The sequence below is a fragment of the Pyxicephalus adspersus genome, chromosome 5 (genome assembly GCF_032062135.1).
Source record: "Pyxicephalus adspersus chromosome 5, UCB_Pads_2.0, whole genome shotgun sequence".
Classification (NCBI taxonomy): domain Eukaryota; kingdom Metazoa; phylum Chordata; class Amphibia; order Anura; family Pyxicephalidae; genus Pyxicephalus; species Pyxicephalus adspersus.
In genome coordinates, this window is record NC_092862.1 from 61,811,146 (window position 1) to 61,833,292 (window position 22,147).

Genomic DNA, 22,147 nt, shown 5'->3' on the forward strand with positions numbered 1-22,147 from the left:
AGTTTAAAAAAATGAATGTATCATGAGTGAAAAGATTGATAAACAGACTCTCAAATCTTTATGTTTGCCTTGTACTGACTTCCTTTTCGGGTATACAAAAACAAAATTCACATTTAACGAGCTTTAGGTTTCGAAAAATGTGTTTAGTCAGTATAAGAGATAACGTTGCAGCACACAGTCTGCAAAGTAGTAAAAGGAAGAAGGATCAATAATTTTATACATGTGCTAGGTGTACCTATAGGGATTTAATGTACATAATGTAAATCTTGCTTATTAATAATAATAATAATAATAATAATCATATGGCCAGTTTAGCAGTACTCCTGAAATTCAGATTAAATGAAGTGTTCTTGTATAAATGTTCAGGAAATAATTTTAAACTATATTTGTTATTTTGTCCTGGATTTTAATTGAATTTATTTTTAGTGTCATACTTGAGATAAGACAAATAGATAAAACATAAAATGTGTAATAGCTGTGGGTGGTAAGGGCAAAGATCAGTGGTAGATATATAAAGGTACTGAGTGTGCAGCTGAATGAGGGCCCTGGGCCCCTCTCAGTCAACAGGACCCTTGCTTAATCTCTGTGGACATTGGCCTTGCAGAGTCACGTTGGCAATGGGACCAGACAATGCAGCAGAGCTGAGAAACACTTGTTCCTGTGCTTTCCTGGGCCACAAGTAGGACACCTGGATGGGCCGGATGAATAGACAGTTGTGTCAAATAATCTTACCCTTCCAGATTTCCTACTTGTAGTTGTGATTCTGTGTTAGTCAATGGGGGCAGTGCTTGGAGGTGGAGAGGTGTGGGTGAGTGTAGGTGCAGATGGCAGGGGCCCTCACATCAGTTCTGCATGGAGGGCCATTGTTGGCTACATTCACCACTGTTTCCGATCATAATCAATAAAAGTATCAGGCATTGTATTAGAAGCCCATTGATTTTTTGCAAAACTTTGGAGAGTGGTTAGAACCGCTGTCATCTTTTCACTGCAGAATGTGCCCCTTTATCCATTGCTAGATTGTCCTGAACATAAATATCTCTGGGATTAAACTTTAAATCTGTTTACATAAAATTACAGTGGTAAAAATATTAGTATGAAGAAAGCAATCTCTTCATCTTAAACTGTAAAAAAAGAAGGTTTTCATCACTCCAATGATGGCTCCATGGCTCCAGTGTCATTCAACACACTGCACTATGTGCAGCTAGATTTACAATATGTATGTTCCTCTAGCTGATCCAAAACTGGGCACTTGGCTTATTAGACGCTCTATTGTACTGTTGTTCAAGAACTATGGATTTAGATTCAATCCAAAATGCATTATTTTAAGGCCTTTTGATTTAGAAAACAATCTGTAGTGACAGATCTCCTATTACATCATTATATACAAGACGTTATTAGCAACAACGTTAAAATGAAAAAAAAAACTTATCTGATTTTACTTCATTGTGTGTTAGGAAAAGTATGTTAAGGAACATATCTTGGAAAAACTAAACTAAAAATGAATATAAATAGTTCAGAAAGTAGATAACGTGTTTGTTTGCCTATCCTGCTTGTTCAAAGATGAATTTAAAAAATCCTAGAACATTTGTGTCAGACTGATAGCGCCAATATAATTCCACTTCAGATTACAGTATTTGCTTTACTTGTTTTATTTAATCACTGATCTGGGCACAGTATCTAAGAATTATAAGTTATCCAGTGAGTCCTTTTTTAAAGGAGGCCTGTGATGGGAGAAATTCTTATCAAGGACTTTTCTTCCTGATGACCCCATAATGGCTAATTTCTCTGTCTTCAGTGAAATGAACTGAGTTTTGCTCAGTGCGCCTGCTGCACAGTTTAGTTATGGATGAACAGAATGTGAATAATGGCCATCACTGCATATTCATCAATGAAAGTTTGCATCATGGGCATACATATTTGGCTTAGATCTAGTTAAACCTGGCAAGAAAATGACCCATTAATGAAATTGTCAAATAGGACATTTTGCCCATATTGACCAACTAAACCTCCCATTGTTCCAGAGAGGTCAGATTTCCCTACCTGGAATTATATCTAAGGATGTGGGAATAAACACGTGGACTTCATGCTCTTATCTAACCTTCCACTGCTGGTAGGGGAATCTAGCCATTTATCATGCTATGCAAGACTCTATTAGTCCTTAGACCATGTCAGGTCCCATCACATATTCACACTCACAATACTGTAAGACATCTCTTACATACTTTTCTTGTATGTATAAATTGGGTAGCAATGTTTTATATTGGTAATGATTGTGCTGGTGGTGACAGAACTGTGGATTTGACCAGTCTAGCACAGTTCTTTATATTGTTTGACAATTTGTCTAAAGATCTTAACCTATGGATCTGAACTTGGGATGAAGCAGTGCACAAAACCCCATCTGACCTCAGTCAAGAATGCATTTATTGAGCAATAAATTCAGTCCATGCCTTATGTTGTAAGTTAGCAGTAGTGGTAGGAAGGGGAACAGTAGCTTCTATGCATGGTCCTCAGGCAGATAAGTCCTTTCACCAGGCTACTCCTACTTGTTCTTAGATACTTATGCCCTTTTGTAAAGTCAATTATTTGGTATCACTGTTTATGATATGTTTTAAAAGTTTATATACTTGGTAGGTTCCTGCAATAATAAATGACACCTTTTAATGTTGGCATAACCTACCAACTAGCAATTATTCATATTCTCCTTTTCATCAATTAGTAGCAATGGCCAGCAATATCTTTCTGAAGAGTTACAATTCTGAATGTAAAAACTACTAGGGTGGGTGTTCCTTAATTAGGGTACCAACCTACTTCAACCTATGCTGTTTCTAGATGGGGGTTGTGCGGCACATATTGTGGTAAAATTACAGGCCCATCTGTACCATGGGTGAACTGAATCACATTGCCCCAGATATTCAGAAATAATTGCCGCTTCTTATTGGAGCTAGCTTTATATGCACAACTAGTTTTTAACTGTAAAGTCCAGAGGTGACCAAACAGAAACTTTAATACAATTTTTTTTAAGGATTTCTGTTCCCTTCTCAAACCCCGCTGTCCTGGGTACTGACTCACTGTGGCTTAAGGTACATAAAGTCTTGGGAAAAAACTTGTTTAATCTGTCTGCTGTAGATATGAAATTATGAAGGTGGCCATTCAGACAATGAAAACCACAAAGTTTCCAAGCTAGCATTAGCATCTCACTGATTGATTGAATTTGTTGCCTAGGGTGGCTCTTTAAGCTTCCTTTCTCTGTTATGTTCACAACAGACCGAACAAGGTATTACAGGGACTGCATTATCAGGATGCCACAAGTAAATCAGACAGAATTTCCTCTTGGGGAAGCTATGACAGAGAGACTTGGAATGCAGTCTGCGTTCTCTAGTGCTGGTGCTCCCATAATAAGTGACTTCCAGAACAAAGGTATTCTTTCTGTATGAATCAGTAGACAATAATTATTGGACAAACATACAGTCGCTTATGCACTAGCATTTGGCACTGTGACATTGTCGCATTGTTTGAATTTCAAAACAGCTGTCTGATTTCTCTGTTTCCGTATAGAATATCCTTCAAAGATATCACAAACCTTACCAGACTACAATTAACAAATGTATGATGTTGAAAAGTACATCATTAGTCCACTAATGGCTAATAACAAATGCTATGAAAAGCCAAAACAGACTCCAATGCCCTCTTATTTTTTTGTAGTGCCCCAACTCTTCTGGAATGGTCTTCCTCGTCCTATTCGGCTTGCTCCTACTTTTTGCTCATTTAAAAGAGCACTCAAAACCCATTTTTTCAAACTTGCCTACCCATCTTCTTCTGTCTTCTGAAACAATCACTACTTCCCACCATTACATATCCCCCTCCTATTGTGTGTAAATTCCCCCACCTACTAGATTGTAAGCTCTTCGGGGCAGGGTCCTCTCCTCCAGTATCACCGTCTGTATTAGTCTGTCATTTGCAACCCCTATTTATTGTACAGCGCTGCGTAATATGTTGGCACTATAGAAAATCCTGTTTAACAATAATTATTATTAATAATAATAATAATAATAATAATATTTAATAATGGTGATTGGTGTACAAAAAGATTTGAGATCACTGTAGCTGAGAACAATCTTCCATGATTGTTTCCAGTGACAGATGAATTAACGAACGCTGTACACACAACACAATTTTGTTCTATGGAGAGAGAAGGGGGAGGTCGAGAGAGGAAAAGCAGAGCAGTCAATCATGATTGGTTGTTTATCAATCTGCTGTGACAATTTGATTTACATTGAGTGGACTGCTGGATATATATGACTTTTATTTGCAATCAACAATCATCCAACATGTGTACATAGCTTTGGGTGCTAAATTGCCAACTTTAGCAGCTTTATGTTTTCCAGTGCATGTCCTGATGACCCCAGCACACCAGTGATTTGTAGCTGCCTCTGATAAACAGCTCAGCAATTAGCTCCAATTACTGGAAGGAAAAGGCAGATAGAGCTGTAGCTTCTCATATAGTACTAGCATTACATAGACCTTGTAGAGAAGATTGAGCAGTGCTCATGGATGCCTGTCTGCACATATACATATCCCGGAGCATCTAGTTGCAGCTAAGCAGTTCACATGTAAGTATTTGAGCCAAGTATCTAACTACATGCCTGAAGTTTAGCTGTAAAATCAAAGCAGGTAAGGAAGTCGTCTCACATGTTACAGCTAGATTGGTATGACAACATCTAATATTAAATAGTTGAAACATCAGATTCACTAAAGTGAACACCCATTTCTAAAATTAAAGTGTAATTAAAAAATAAAAGAGCATAAATGTAAGAAATAGCAACTTACAAGTAAAAAGATGTGGAGGCTGAATTATTTTTCCTTTATTTTCACCTAGTAAGTCTGTCATTAACACACTCGTTAATGGTGGCGTCTTAACGCCCTAGGCAGGCAACCTAATATCAACCTACCTTCCAAAAAAAAGATGCAACAGCAAACACATGAATATAAAAATTCCATACACGCATTCGTACACTTTCATACATACACACAAATATTTACATGCATTCACATCTGACTACATACACATTGGTACACAAGCATACGTATGAACACATGTAAACACACTGACACACCAGCACTGGGAAACACATACAAAAATGGAAGTTCTCCCTCCATTGCCTGGATATATCGCTTCATCTACACAATTACTTGCTCTGACCCATCTTCCAGCCTCCTCCTTCTATTCTTCATGGAAAGCAGGACAATTCCAGGACAGGACTACAGAACACCTTGTCTCCTTTTCACCTTGGCAGAGGAGAGAGCTTTACTGTAGTCCACAGAAAGACCTAACTAAGGCAGTGGTCCCCAACCTTTTGGAGCTCGCGGACCACTCCAGGCCGCCCATGCGTGGGGAGCCGTGTGTCACTCAAAGGGTAAGAAATTCCCCCAGATTGATGTCATGATGTCATAAACACAACCCGTCCACTGCCGTGATGAATACAGGAGACATGGTTCACTGGCCGGTGAGCCCCCCCCCCCCAGTGGGATCCTTCTCCTGACCCCGAGAGCACCCAAAGTTATCAGCTATTTCTAGCAGGATCAAAACCTAAATTGTTAAAATGCTGGGCAAACAAAGTTCTTTGTTGCTCAATGCTTTCTGTTGTAGATGATGCAGTTGGTGTAACTGCCCTGATATTGTGTAATCCTGTTATTTTTCAGTAATTTTATAATAAGGGAAGTGTGTGACAATGCTGAGAATATTAATTGAGTTAAAAAAGGAAGCCTTGTGGGCAGCTACTTATTACTAAGCATGTATTTGTTTTTAGTAATTAGTTACCTGGACACAAAGTTGTCCCTAACCCTCCAATTCTTCATCATGAGCCATTCTTTGATTGGAAGACGCTTACCTTGCAAATATGCCAAGGGTTGGCCAGCATTTTATTAAAAAATGTGAATGTAAGGAGGTTATTATATTAATACTTTAGATAGAGTTGTGCTTTAAAAGCTGTTATGCTAAACTTGGTTATATTTGTAGCTTTTAATGATTCAGTTGGCCATCATCATTGTCTTTGCACTTGGCTTATCCGTTGTATAGTAAATTGGGCCAAAATAAGTTCTAAGACTTCTGAAAGATGGTGTAAGAGAAAGCATGCATGCTGTCACCTATTTTTATCTGTATATTATAACTCTGTTACAGCTGCATCAAATACACTAATACTATGACAGCTTCTTTATGTAAGTGGGACTTTTGGGAACATTTGCACTGGTAGTGAAAATATCTTGGGGTTTTCTAACAGAGGTTTAAGTAAATGTTTTATTTGAGTTCAATGTATGGACCAAGGTTTAAATGGCAGCAATGGCGAAACCAAGAAATTCAAATTCTCAGCACATTTATTTTATGCAAGTGGTGCACATCACAGTTTCTGACCTTTTATACTTAAAATGGTCCCATAACTTATCAGTATCCTTCTCTTTGGATCTTCTCAAGCAGTGGCCAGTCATAAATGATGCAAAGAGCAACTCTAATGTGATGATGCTAGAGCCGCTCTCTTTATCTTTATGCATGCATTTACCAAGAGTTGGGCTTTAACTACTTGTTAGCCATTATGTCATTAGCAATACATTCAATAAAATGTGCTGCAAGGATGGATACTGCCAACAAAATGTTGTATTGCTCAGATGTAAAGAGATTTTATTGTCTTCCACTATCGGAAAAAGTGTGCATTTTCTGGCAGAGGGGGGATCAGGGGTGGAAAGAAAGAAAGAAAGAAAAAGAAAACCAAAGCACTCAAAATATGTATTGGCATATTAGATGACATAAAAAGATATGGGGTGCTATTAAAGTGTACTACAATAACCATAGTACCATTAAAAAGCACAGATATTGAAAAATGGGAAGAACAATACCAACAGTACAAAATATCCATCCTGTGCATAGTTGAGCTTCAAGCACTAAACATTACCCAACCCTAACCAAACACATGTACATATACATTAGTAAAAAAAAAAATAACAGAAAAACATACAAAAATGACATAAAACATTCTAGAGACAAAAACAAAAACAGATAAACAAGGAAAACAGATAGGGTACAGGGGATGGGAACAAGGAGACCTGAGGCTACACCTTGACATAAATGACTGTAATAATATTAAAATAAAAAGTACCCCTCATAAAGGAAGAAGGTAAAAATTGAAATCCCCTGGTAGATAATGGGTGATCCAAAGTGTCCAAATTTTATGGAAAACTCCCAAAGCATCATTAGTGAAAGATCAGGATACATGCTCTTTGAATAATCTGATGAATACAGGAATGTCTGTGTTCTCAGGCCATTTACTCCTAAAATGTAAAAACACACCCAGCGCTCTGTTAGATTTTTGTGACTTTGCAACCCCTACTATGAATCATTTGCTAGGTCTATAGTACACATCTACTGCAAGCCTTGCACACAAATGTCTGATTATAAGCACAGGCACAATTAGCAGCTTATAACCTTATTTTATAAACACAACATTCCTAAAAACCAATAATCAAACCCACTCATGACTGTAACTAGTCTACTATTTTACTACCCACACAGCATCTGATAAAAATCATAAATGATCAACTTATGAAATGGCTCTTGCTGCAAAATTGTGCTCTGCCAAAGAATTCAGCCAGGTGTCAAATTCCCCAATAATCTACAGTTAATTGTGTACAGAGCTGTGATGGAAAAGAAAACCGCTCATTAATAGAACATTCTTGTTTCTAAGACAGTATTTACCATCCAGTTCCAGTTTTTCCAGTTGGTAGCAATATAAAGCTGACAGGTGAAATAAGAAGTGTAATTACAAGAAGAGCAATGCAGCTCCCACATCTCAGCGCAGCTGACTGTATTCCAGGTGGGGGGATCGCGCCCTCCAGCGGCAGCAGCGCACACCGTCACCTTGGACAGAGTCAGGGATTTCTCTGTAGCCCTGCCCCTGATTTTGTCAGACGGCGTCTCCCTTTCTGAATTTAGCAGAGGTTTCCTTTCCAGCCTCCCCTTATCTTAGTCTGCACGTTGCTTCTCGGTGACTAATAGCACAATAACATTGTCTAAGGATAATATAAATTCAGGGCTGTTTACAAACTCTATGGCTGTTCAATATAAAAAGGAGAACACCAGCTGGCTGCATCACAATCACTTTGGGACTTGTCTGAGCAATAACCAGCACTAAAACTTATTCTACAGGACAACTAAATGAGAACTTTTCATTTATAGAGACTGGAACTACTAAGGATCATTTTCCTTATTTTTCTCCAAACCTGTGGGACTTTTTTTTATAATTATTATTAATATTATACCTATTTATTAACTTTTTTTTCTTTGGAATTCCTATTTTTTGCTGATCTTCAAGGAGAATATTTAGGAATTACAATGGATTTTGAGATGTTTTATCTGCTTTTGGTTCTTCTTCAAGGAACCTATGGAACAGGTAGAGTAAATTTGATAGGTTATCAACATATCCTGTATTCATAATCTGGGGCATTATTGTTTTTTGTTTGTTTCATTTTATTTTTTACAATTTAATTCTGTATTGTCTGAGCACCTGTTTTTGTTACCTAGGATTGTAAATCTGGTTTAGAAAACTAGGTAACCTGTAGAAGGCAATCTTTGGGTTTTTCCAGGTAAAATGAAAAATACCTTTATGTGCATTCTTCAGATGAAATATGCAATTCACATTACAGCCCCAGGCACATTAAATATCATTTTGTGAGCATTGTGCAGCCAGATTATGGCATCATGGCAAGGTACAGGTAGGGTGATCATGTCACTGCAGGACAATGAATTTGGTCTTTCATGGAAATACACACACACACACACACACACATATATATATATATATATATATATATATATATATATATATGAATATATGTATTATGTTGTATAATATAAATATTTATTATTAGTATTATCAATAATTACAATAATATTTTTTATTTGTAGTATATTGTTTTGTTTGTCTATGGTTGTTCAATATAAAAGGAGCATAGGTGTTGGCAGCATGGATCCAATTTTGGGATCACATACTATATATTATATTGTATTATTACTTTTGTATTATTGCTATTCCTATTTGCAGAGTACAGGTGAATATTACATGTGATCCCTTGTGGAAATAATCATTAGGTTGAGTTGTGAAGATGATGTATCATGGCTGTAAAAGTGTGATGGGGAAATTGTGAGTTTTATGGCAGAGATCAGGTGTAGGAAGCAGAGCAGATTGGGATTTGGAGGAAGGATTCTCTGGGAGATGGAGCTGACAGGTTGAGCAGCTTGTTGTGGGTATTCCAGCATGAGCTCTGCATTTATTGAGCACATGGAATCAGGAAGATTGAAAAGAATTACCGGATTGTGCAATGATAAAACAGGTGCTCTTTGTGTGCTATGGACTGATTCTTCCTCACACCTGTTGTCACATTGTAGTTTGAGATAATATGTATGGGAAATGCTCAGAAAAATGAGCAGAACTTGTTACTGAGAATTTGGAGAATGTAAGCTGAATTCATTATGTAGTTACATGTAATACCATAGTGTGCTCCATATTGTGATATTAGTATAGAGCTGCTTGGGATGCAGTCATTGCAGAAGTGATCTATGGATTCCATTTATAATAGCGCTTTATCCACTACAAACCTTGTAATAGGATTGTGTCTGGGTATCCTCCACAGCATAGCCATTGTGCATAATTCATTCCTGATTTCATGGAGATGCTCTATATTCCTCATGGTTCCCTCATGGGAAAAGTCCTGCTTTTTTATATTAATATAATAATATAAATACTGTTTAGTAATACCTAGGACATTGATCTGGACACATGGACCATAGGATGCTTATTACTGGGATCGAGGTGCTATGGATATTAGCTAGAACATGGTACCATGCTGCCACAAGCCATTGATCCTAATGTGCTTCTTAGTAACAATTTATCCTTGCAGATTCCACATGTAAATTGGCTGTATCGTTACATCGGTGGGATAACATGTTTAGTCCTGCCTGCTCCTATTATTATGATAGGAATGCATTACATTGCACAACAGACAGCTGGAGTTACATGATGTTCTGACATAGCAATACTTGTCTTAAATGGAACGCAATCAAAAAGCATAATTATATTTTTTGGTAAATCTGGGATAACCCAAAGTAGAAGGCAGGGGTACACAGATATTGGGATATTCATGAATGTTTTGTGAAGGTCTAAATTTGAGTTAAAATAATGTCTGATTACATTGTGAATATACTTTTCCTATTTTTTTTATAAAGTAAGAGTTTTATGTTTCCAATATAATCATTTAACAAGAATCCTATACTTGCTTTTAGGGTTAAGAAGCACTTTCCCAGAAGAGTCTACTCCATCTGAAGCTCCAGCCTCTCCTCACCTCTCTGGTGCCCCCTTGCGGCCACGCAGATTTAAACGCTGCTCTTGTTCATCCCTTATGGACAAAGAATGTGTGTACTTCTGTCATCTGGATATCATTTGGATCAACACACCAGAGTAAGCATCAGGACCTTAGATTGTCTTGTTAGGCATATTTTTTATCCCACACAGACAAGCCTTTTATAATACAAAGCTCATTCTTTCTACAAAATATGATTGTAAGGGTTTTTGATATATGATACAATTACCCAGTGTGCTATATGGCGGGCCACATATATGTCACATGAGGAACTCTGATTTAATGGGATGCTAGAGAGATTGTGCAATAAAACTTGACTTTGGAGAATTGACAGCAGCTAATGGCTATTTGGCACACCCAGTCTTTCCAATTTGTCTGCCTTCATAATATTATGCATTATGTCTCTATATTATATGTATTAATGCTTGTTTGGGATAGTCTATGATTACCGGTTGCTACCACTGTGACTATCCCAGTATTTCATCATTTTCCAGATTTTTTTTTCAAATATACGTAACAATAAAATTAAACTGAGCTAGTAAAACATGAAGGACTTAAGTGGATTTTTATAAATTGGTCTTTGCCACAACATTTACAACTAAAGCTGAAAACCTAAAACAATTCCCAGGAAATCAAAATCTGGAAATTGTGCATGCATTAAAATTTTACCAAAAAAAAAGAAATGAAAAGTTTACTGGACAAATATAAAGAAGCTGATAGTAATAAACAAGTATGAAGCACATGCTGTAGTCCGAATGACTTATGAAAGTAGTACAGCCAATCAAGGAGAAGAAGGAATCTATGACCTTTTTCATCAGATAAAGCTGCCTAACTGTGTTATAAGTGCTCCATATTCTTAGTTCAATTGGTTATTATTGAAATAGAATTGGTCTGTTTAGAATCTGTTGACACATAACTGGAGCTTTACATATAATGCACTAATTACTCAGAACTCAAATTATGATAAGCTGTAAATGTTTGCCTTACTTTTTACCTCTTAAGCATTTACAACAAAATACTCCTAAACTGTGATTTAACAACCATTAACTAGCTATTAATTGAAATACAGGTCGCAGCCTGTACAACTTGATGGTATGCCACTGTGAAACCAAATCTTGCAATTTGTGAAATTGTATGTCATTAAATAAGCTGGAAATTAAGATCTTTTGTACAAAGGTTACTACTGCAGTGCATTGTGTGGGAAGTTTTCATATTCTGACATTTTCTTGGTTGGACACCAAATACTGCACATTGAACTCTTTATTTTTTAATCTGCGGTTGCACCATCTTCATGTTGAAATGTATACTGATATTATTTTACAGCATTATAGACTGAGCTTGTTTTTGTTTTTCTGTGCAGGAAAATGGTGCCTTATGGTCTCGGTGGGCCTCGCTTGAAACGTTCATTGCAAGACACAAAGACGGAGTCTGCAGACAGGTGTACCTGTGCCAAGCGTGAGGATAAGAAATGCCTGGATTTCTGCCAAGCCTCAGCCGAGCTCAGGTGTGTGCAAATATTTTCAGTATGTAGTACTGACAAAGCGAACTCTGAGTACACCTGTAGCAGAGACGGCCTTTATCTGGAAAGCATGTGTTGAGAAAAGGTGTTCCTTGGTTTGTGTCTTACAATGCTTTGTTTTCTTACAGTGTCCAGCCTTCACTGGAAAAAGGAATGCACCAGCGTCAGCAGGTCAAAGTTTGCAATGGCCTTCAGGTGGGATCGCTCTGTGTTGAAAAGCACCTTCATAGTAACACAGAAAGGTAAGAAAAAGCACATTTATTAAACAAAATGCTGTATCTATAAAAATTACTTGATAGACAAAACAATTTTTTTGATTTGGTAGTTGAGTATCTCATGTTTTGTTTGAAAGTATAATTTCACGTGAAAAAAGCCAAAATAGCTCTACCAGATAGCTTAGCTGCATATTTGTACCCTGGGAATGCGTTTGTTGTTTGACGTTTCTAGGTGTGGTTTGTCAAAGACGAGAAACACCTATTATGCGTGCTTGATACATCTGTCTAAACTTAAGTTCTCAGTCAACAGACTTCATTCACGTGTTAGTTTGACATTTTTTTCACAGGAAAATATTTAGAACCCACAGCTAAAGGGGAACAAGTGAGCTCTTAGGATAAAGTCACATATACTGCATGTCCAAACCAGCAAGCATTTCAGACTTTTATTAAGGAAAATAATGATTGTAGGTTATAGGTCTTTTTGGGTTCGCTAGCTGGAAATAACTGAATAATTTCCTACTGCAACACAGAATAATTATCAGTATAGGTATGGACTGGTCTTTTTACTTTATTAGGGGTTATGTGTTGACTGCCCCAAGTATTCAAGTCTTTAGCTTTAGAAGTATGTTCCTACCTAATGATAGTGGTGGGATGAAGAAGTTCAGAAAAAAACTATTGTTTTTATTGATATAATACATATTGCAAACATTTATCAGTTGTGTACTATATATGATAAATTGTATTACTATGTAACTTACAGCTGATTTTTTTTTGTTTGTTTTATAGAATGGATGACATTACAAGGTCAATCAAAAGGTCATTTGCTATTGCCAGGCTACTGAAAAAGCTCAGTGAGATGAAAGAAGAAACACGTCCCTGGACACAGAGGAACAGAGGACTTTGGAAACATATAAAACAACATCATAGTTAAAAGCTTGCACCTATTTTTTTGAAAGCGTGGAAGATATTGCTGTCAGTGAGTTACTGTGTGCGCATTACTCCTTCTCCTTGATGGCTCTTTACACTTATAAACAGTATGAAGACTGAATCTGGAGTTGTAGGACCTTCAGAAATGGCACACAACGTAGCTTATTATTAGATACAAATCAGGTCTGGTCTGCTACTGGAAAAAATGCTGTGGAAACAATCAGGAACAGAATAATAGAACTAAAATTTTGGATTATCTGCCAAGCATTTCTACTGACAGTAAAACACTGGAACGCAATATGCAAAAAACACATGCCTTATTCTACACATGAGATGCTGCATATGGAGGTGTATGTGTATAGTAAATGGACATTTAGCCCATTTTTGAGGACATATCACATACATACTTGACTACCTCAGCTTTACTCCTCTGAAGGGCTTTCCTCCTGCCTATAGTTTAGCTTGTCCTGTGAAAATGCCTTATAGCTTGGAACTCTTCACCGAAGCTAATCAAGTCTTTGATAGATCCTGGATTTGTTTAGCGACTGGTTGGTGTGGTCTAAGAGAACACTTCAATATTTTTTTCTTCATGTTAATTACTTTCACAAGCTAAAACTGGGTCGTAAACAGCAGTGGAGTTATCTGCTATCCCTTATCTAAATTTATTATGTGAATATTTTTTAAAATAAATATTTATATTATTTTTAACTGACTATATTTACTGTGTTAAATATCCATTGGAATAGGCCATATTGGTCTATGCATGTTTGTATTTCTGTATGAAAAAATGACCTTCGTGCCTTCAGTAATAATGTTAAAATAAATATTTTGTAACCCTTACACAATGTTTGTGAAGTTTTTTCTTTTAATTGTTTTAACATATAATAATAAGCTTGTACTGTAAGTTGTGATTTTTGTTGTAAAGGTCAGATATTCTATAAGACTTGAAAGTTTGACTAAAAATGCCAATAGGGTAATATTTCATGAACAAAGAATGCAACAGAGGTATTTCCGTCAGTCCTGAACTTGTATTATAGTTTTCTACTATAGTTTAAGTTACTTGCAGAGAATCTGCTAATTTGAGAATGTAGCTAATTTATTGAGAAATGTGGTGCTCATTTTTAGAACTCTTGGATATGATCCATTTGTCACAACCTTCATTTTGAAGCAAGTTTTAAGACCAAAACATTTTTAGTTTTGTATGATGTGGGGAAGCAATTCAGGTTTTTGTAAGCTTTATATCTCCATTGGGGAGAGTCCTCTTCACTTTTTCCATCACAGAAAATAAGGTAAAATGTCCCTGGTACCAGTTCATTTCATTTGTTAAAAATCAAACTGTAGGCTTCTGAGAGATATTACATAGATTATATTGAAATGTAAATTGATAATTACATCAAAGAAGTATAATTGAGAACCTAATAATATATGGATATGGTGTTATGAAATGCACAGAGAGTACATGATGTGCTATGTGGGTTGGGGAAAATTACTCGTGGGAGTCATAAAACAATTGTTGCCATCATCTACACACTAAATTATGTACAAACACACTTTGTATTTTAATTGTAGGAGTAAAAAACTGAAGACATGTATTTTTGGTGCAATTTTCTGTTTTATGATTAAATGATACAAATCTTTGTAAAAGTAAAACAAGTACACCATAAGCCTACAAGTTATAAGAAATAGTTTTTCTTCCAATTATTAATTAAGGCAATTAGTCAGCAATTAATTAGCAACCAGTAATCTTCATTTAGACAAATGATAAAATACCTCCTGAGAATGTAAATGGAAGAGGACATCAGTCAGTGAATGATGCAATAATAGTAAGAATTGTAAAAAAATAATAAACTATTGTCTTAATGGTCATTGAATAAACTCTATTAGGCTTATTCCGTAAATCAATGCAATAAATAATGGGAACTGTGCAATTTGCAGTAGCATATAATGGCAAATCACTGTAACCAGGTTCTAATTACTTAAACTAGTAAACTATTTATATGTAGGAAAGAGCTATTGTGTGATACTAACTTTGATATATTCGATCTGGTGGATGTGCATGTTCGGATAGAAAGCAATATTTTGAGGGCATAATCATGCATGATATAATAATTGGGTAATTCAAGAAGTCTTTTTGGGCCTGTGCATGTTACCTTAAGTGAATAAGTGGATAAGTATTAGAACAAGATTAGGTAAATGTATGGGTTGAATCAATCCACCAGGAGACATGATTTTTTTTAAACCATGTCACATAATCTGCTTTCTCTGTCCATTATTATGAGGAGGGTCACCATTGTATCAAAAGGTTCTTGGTTTGATAGGAGGGCTTTGGTCGGGAGGCTGCTAAGGCAACACAGACATAAAAATCTGTGTAATTGGTAAAATCAAAAAAACATTTCTGTATCATTAGAAGTTAGAGGGATTGCAGTTGACATTTGCCCTAACCCCTGTGAAGTCTTCAGTTAAGAAGACCTGATGTCAAATGTATAGGTGGAGTTTTTAGGATCATCCTTAGTATTATCTCTCTCCTACTTATTAGTATTAGCTCTCTCTTACTTTCTCTATGCAGTAAGCAGCACTTGTTAAAATATAAAGGGCCCTCCTCCCTATCTGAAAGTGATGTATTGCCTGCAAAACTTCTGCTGAAGCCCTGAAAATTGTCTGTCTAGTAATATTCCTGAGACTGTAAAAAGCCCAGTGTGACTTCCTTAAACCACTGCTCACATTGCCTTTGCCTAAGAGCTCAGCAAAATATAGGTACTCACAATGGTGAGCAAACTATTGTCTAAATCCATTTTTACCAGTGAACTTGCCAGTTTTCAAATTCAGTAAAATACATATTTTTTTGTGGTCTCAGCAGCATTGAAGCCTGGAAGCATTTATTTACTTTTTCTTTCTGACTTAGGTAAACTGAGTTTTTTAAATGATTTATTTAGTTTAATTCTTTATGAACACTTCTTTGCTTCCATATTACAGCCAGCAGCAGGCAGATAGAAAAGCTTCGGGTACTGATTTTCTATATGTACAAAGGACAATTTCTGGGTAAGACAATTACCCTAAAAGCATTTTTTGGAGGTTTAGGGTAAGCCAGAATGCCCAGAGGAAACTCATTACAAACACAGGTAGGACAATCCGGGGATTTTAATTGCATTCATTCTAATGTCATCCTATAACAATAAATGTCCTACCTAAAATGAGTTGCATAATTTTTATATGTCCTTGCTATGTTGAAATAATGCTGACTGAGTTGGACTAGTGAATATTTTTGTGATATATATGCCAATTAAAAATAAGGGAAACCACAAAAGTTCATTCATGTGCTGATTCCTTTCCGGTACTCCTTACATTCATTTTCACTTTTGGTAGCCATAAAGACAATATATGATATTGATAATCTAGGTGAAATAAAGGAACCTTGAATGGAACCTGTTAGAAATATGGGAGGCATAGGTAGACATGATTATCTTTGTTTCACATTTTAGCAAATCCCTGACCAAGAATTTCTTGTGTTCTGTCACCTGATATGTACATACTTGTTCCAAGTCAGTGACTTGGTCATGTAATAGTTAAAAGCTTATCTTCAGACAAACATCAAAATACGCAGGTTATATCTCAAATACATGTAAAGGAGCTGTTTTACTTATCAAATGATTTAAATTTCTGACTATCCAAAGATAAGGTTTGCACGGGCATTTCACACCACCACACAGTTCTGTCTAGCAGGAGACTTTCTCTGCCGGAATTCAGCAACACTTACTGATTTTCTCCCCAACCTCAGCCTGTAACTGGACAATGGAAGCATGGCATGAAATGTAGGTGCCATATTACAGCGGTCACCAACTGGTGGTCTGCCAGAAAATTTCAGGAGAGAGGGAAAAGGAACCCGCTGATTATGTCCCCTGTATGGACACAACTTTTGTTGTGTCAACAGCCCTGCGCTACTGTCCCCCCAGGATGTTTAGCAAGCAGGTCTGAGCCTGTGATGGGAGAGTGGGTATGTTCTGGCATCATGACATCACTCTAAGGGAAGTTTCTTCTCTTTGAGTGACATACGGCTCCCCGCGCATGCGCAACATTTGAAATTATGAATGTAATTATGAATGTAAGTGAGCTCCGAAAGCATGGCAACCACTGCCATATTACACTGCTTTCATGTTGTCTTATCCTGTTTTAGGGTGGAATACAGAATATTTTGTGCATACTGTTGTACAAATGTGGATTAGTAATACTACTTTGCTGACCAGAAGACCTCTCTGTTTGCACAGTATCTTCCCTACAAGTAATTTATTTTACAGTATCTTCAAGCTACCCCAAGAAGAACAACGGCAGAACAACATTGGTTGTCTTATTCCCTCGGTTTTTGCACAAAGTCCAAAGCTTGGCACAGGGTGTGTCTGGTTTACATAGGTTGCTGATAGGAAATGAAAACTGCAGCATGGTAAAAAATACATTTTTTTTTCAAAGTTCACATTTCTTTTGTTGTTTTATTCAACAGTTTAGTTTATTTTTGGAAATGTAAGACCAACCCCAGGGAAATTCCTTGTGCCCTGAAAAGTGTTCTATAACCCTAAAGTGGACCTTTTATGGGAGATTATTTAAACTGCCATGGCCGACCTGGTTCTACAGAATCTAGTTAGCTGAGTTGGTATTCTGACCCTCTACCTTTAAAACTTTCTTTCTCACTGACTCAGAATGAGGGTACAGCTCAGGTGTTCAGCTACCACACAGTTATCTGTATGTATGTTGCAGGAGTGTGACTAGTAACACCAAAAGATCAGTTCTATATCTAGACAAACGGCAATTTATGTAACAAAATGTCACTAATTTATTTATTTTCTTTTAAATAAACTTTAAACCTCTATTTTGTTCTCACTATCACTTATCCCTAACTGGTGCCTGTTCCATAAGTGGAGACCAACAATTTAGCCCATCCATTCTTATTCCCTCCAACGTTTCTGAGCTGAGTTGTCTTTTCCATGAGTTAGTACTTTTTACAATGTGCTCTGGATGAGAAATCATCAGTCTATTTATCTTTACACTTTACACTTTACGGGACTCTTCTGCCTTAATTCATTAGAACATTCTACCTACTAACTGTGCTTAAGGTAGTACATCCTGCTGAGGAGACAGCTCACTCCCACCCGACTATTTGTGCCCTGGGTAGCAGGTCCCCTCGCCCCCCCTACTAGTTCACAGGGTGCTGCTATGTGACATGGGGTGTCTTGCAGATCTTCCTGTGTTGCTCAAGGGTGAAAGTTGAAAAGACAGATTGTCTCCTGATCAAAGTAAACTAAGTTAAAAAAAAATGTATTTATTCTATAAAATGTAAAAAATAAGATATACTTGAAGAAAAAAATTACCTAATACCTATGTGCATATAGAAAAATACGTTTGTAGATGTCAGGAAAAAAATAAAAATAGTTGTGGTATCTGAAGTGCTGATATACAAGTATAAGAAACCAGATCATTTTGTTTGCTTGATTTCTTCAATCAGATTAGCACATGTGGCGTGTAATGGTAAGTAACCATAAAAAGGGCAAAATTTATTTTCAGTTAAGCTTGACTACACTGACGCCATGATGTTACTTCAATTGTTTAGTTGAATAAGGGAAAACTGGCATACAGCCCCTAACTAAAATACTGCCTCTTATTGCAGAAAAAAAGAGTTTTCAGCTGTGCAGGCAGTTAGATAGCAGAAGCAGCTTTTCGGCTACAAGGACAGTGACAGGGGAGAAAAGAATTCCCCTGTCACCATCCACAAACATTTTTGCTTCTTACAGTCATTTTCTCTCCCTCAGGTTTTCCTAAACAAAAACAGCTGTGAGTTAAGGCATCACCTGTAATAAATTCTTAGTTTTTTGGGTGATTACTTTATGATTTAATCAAAATAGAATCATAATTTTTGGGGGGATGGAGGCTTAGGTAACAAAATATCTTCATCCCTGAGTTTGGGTTTTACACAGATAGTAGATAACTTTTTGAAAGGATACAAAATATGAAAATTGCAAAACACAAACAAAACCAAAGATTAATTTAGCTAACTAGCTAAGCCTATCTACTTTTCTGTATAAAAGTGACTCTTTATTATCACTCTCTCGCAGAAAATGTTTTGTATAACCCAAGGCTGATCCTTTCTGGCTATGGAAAATATTTTAAATGAATGTTTTGTTTCCCGATTACAGCTTTAAAGGCATGCTTTCAGTCGAGCTGTGCTGTAAACGATAATAACTATTTGTTTTATAATTGCATGTTGTATTAATGTTATGTATGTTGAAAGCTTTTTAATCAAACTCCTTTTATTAAGCACAGGGGGTTCTAATCATTTTATATAGATGTAAGGCCCTGGTCAGTACCAGTATTCTCCAGATACCAGTCCCCCAATCTAACACCGCAGTCTTCCCCTATAGCATCCCCTGCTCAGCCTCAGGAGACTAGTTGTGACTCCCAGCACTCGGTTTCCCCCAGGACTTAGTGCGCAAGCGATGGTGTCTGGGAATGGGGATATATATTTTGGCAAATACACAAAAAAGAAATTACACAAAGGTATTCCGCTTATACATTCCCCAGGTTCTCTGGGCATCAAGTTTACCCCATAGTCAGGAGTCCGGAGGCCTGTTAGATAACAAAACTTCACAGAAAATCAGACACAAATCATTTTTCAGAATATTCCACAATGATATTTAAAATTCAATCGGCAAACCATCATAACCTGGACATATATTTTTGGTAAAGCTCTTGATGGTAGCTAATAGCTCCTTTCACTTAGATCTTCAGAAAAGACTTGTTGATCAACATGATCTAATTTTAACTCCAAGGCACCTACCACCTCCTTGGTGACGGTTGGGTCCATGTCCTTTTCCCTAAAGACATCTGAGTACAAAATCTGGGCCTCTTTTAACATGTCAGATATTGTGACCCAATCATTTTTTGTATGTTTTGTTTTAAACTGGTTTTTCAAAGAAAAACCTGGAGCATTTTTTGTTTTTTTTTCCACTTTTGCATTGTAAATAATTTGTCTCTCGTTAGCAGTGATGGCCTCTGCCATTTCATTTTTTAAATTATAGATTTCCTCCTCCTTTGGGATGCTGTTTTGCGAAACTTAATCAAATTTTGGAGCTGTGTGTTTAGCCTCTAGAACCATTTTACTTTCCTCCTTGCTTCCTGTATTCCTTTCTGGATAAAGAAGGACCTAGTTTTTATTTTGATTTTATCCCACCAATTTATGAGGTTAGGAAATTTGCATACGTCCCTCCGCCATGACTTGTATGTTAATGTGTATTGTGTTTTGATCCCAGGATTCTCTAGAAGTGTGGTATTTACCCTCCAGATCCCTGGTCCCTTGGATGTAACTGATAATTTTAGGTGAATGTACAATAATTTATAATCTGAGAAAATGTTGTTTTGAAGAGTGTTTTTCCCTAGAGTAATAGGGTGATAGCAAAAACAAAAGTCAATGCAAGACTTACTTTTATTGCTGGACCATGTATAACCAGGATCATTTGGCTGTAACTTGTATGGTATTAACCCCCCCAGCGGTAATCCCAAGTGTGACTCTGGGTAGATTTTCCATGCAAAAAGGGGTAATCCCCAGTCACACTCGGGGTCGCTTAAAACATAAAAAAACCCACTTACCTTATTCCGTTGTCATCCCCCGGCGTCTTGCTGGTCCCTGCAGCTCCGACGTTCTCCGGGGTTTCCCGGTGATGTCGGTGCATACGTCAGTGCGGGCGGGAGGATTGGCAGGAATATCAAATAATTTTGTATTGGATTCAATACAAAATAGCTATATTGAGTCCAATACAAAAAAATCTTTACATAATATGTATATAATAATAATATATATATATTTGCAAAGTACTGTACAGTTATTTTACATGCTTATATATTTAAATTTTTTTAACAGATTTTTGTGTTTTTTTTTTATTAAAGTTTAATAATAAATTTATTAAATACCGTGTTTCCCCGAAAATAAGACACTGTCGGCTCCCAAAAACACTAGGTCTTATTTTCAGGGGATGTCTTATTTTTCCATGAAGAAGACTACAGTACACATTTATTGTTGAAAGTCACTCATGATCACTCATGTTATTTTCGGGGTAGGTCTTATATTAGGGCAGGTTTACAAAATAGTGCTAGGTCTTACTTGCGGGGTAGGTCTTATTTTTGGGGAAACACGGTATTGGACATATTTCGGTGAGTTATACCTAGGAATCATAGGCTTACAATGTAAAATACATTTCCATGCAAAAAAATTTAACGTTTTTTGCATGGAAATACAGACAGAATTAGAACGCTAGGGGGATTAAGCAATTCAGCTTGCTCATTTATTTACAGGGAGGAGTAGATATTAAACACCCTGAGTTCCTTCCCCCTAAACTTCACAGTGGCCATCATAGCTCTCCCAGGTACTATCTCAATAAATAATGAAAAGGTGACATTGTTCCCCTTTGCAAGGATACCAATACCTGTAGCAGAATTTCCATTGTCCCCTGACCGAACTGAAGGGCCGTGAGTCCAGGATTGTCTGAGGTGTTCATATTTTGGGTGGTGGACTATTTTGTACTTCAGAAGACAAAGAATTTCACAGTTAATGCTACTTAAATAACTAAATATTGTTGCCCTCTGTACAGAGCTTTTCATACCCCTGACATTCGAAGAACAAATTTTAAACTCCCCTATTTTCAGAGTGGTAGGACTGGGTGCTAGACTGAAGGGTTCTTTGTCTGAGCTGGTCAAAGGTGGAATTGCCGCAGATGGTGGATCCTGTTGACTCAGTACAGTCAACTCCTGATTGAGACCTGAATAAGGTTCTTGGTCACCAACCTGCGCTGATATGCTAACTGCAGCAGACTTTTCACTGCAGCTGCACTTAACTGTGGTTTCTTCTTCATCCAAACTGGACCGAGACTCACGCTTGGTCCTCCTTTGTCTAGGTGTCGGGGGGTCACTCCTGCAGACTCCTCCACTGGTCTGGCTACCCCATCTGAAACAACTTCAGGACCGCTTGGTAAGTCTTCCATCTCCTCCTTCCCATCCACCAGCTCCAACTGAGATGGTGCTGCAGGGGCTTCGGACACTGGGTCAC

At 37.0% G+C, this 22,147-nt stretch overlaps 1 protein-coding gene across 1 annotated transcript; it reads left to right on the forward strand.

Annotated features, from left to right (window-relative positions):
* The first annotated feature begins 8,023 nt into the window (after positions 1 to 8,023).
* Positions 8,024 to 13,910, forward strand: EDN1 (endothelin 1). The gene is made up of 5 exons (XM_072411699.1): positions 8,024 to 8,438; positions 10,328 to 10,502; positions 11,765 to 11,908; positions 12,052 to 12,165; positions 12,925 to 13,910. Exons 1-5 carry the CDS (start codon positions 8,381 to 8,383, stop codon positions 13,067 to 13,069), a joined length of 636 nt encoding a protein of 211 aa, XP_072267800.1. The 5' UTR covers positions 8,024 to 8,380; the 3' UTR covers positions 13,070 to 13,910.
* Positions 13,911 to 22,147: the final 8,237 nt, after the last annotated feature.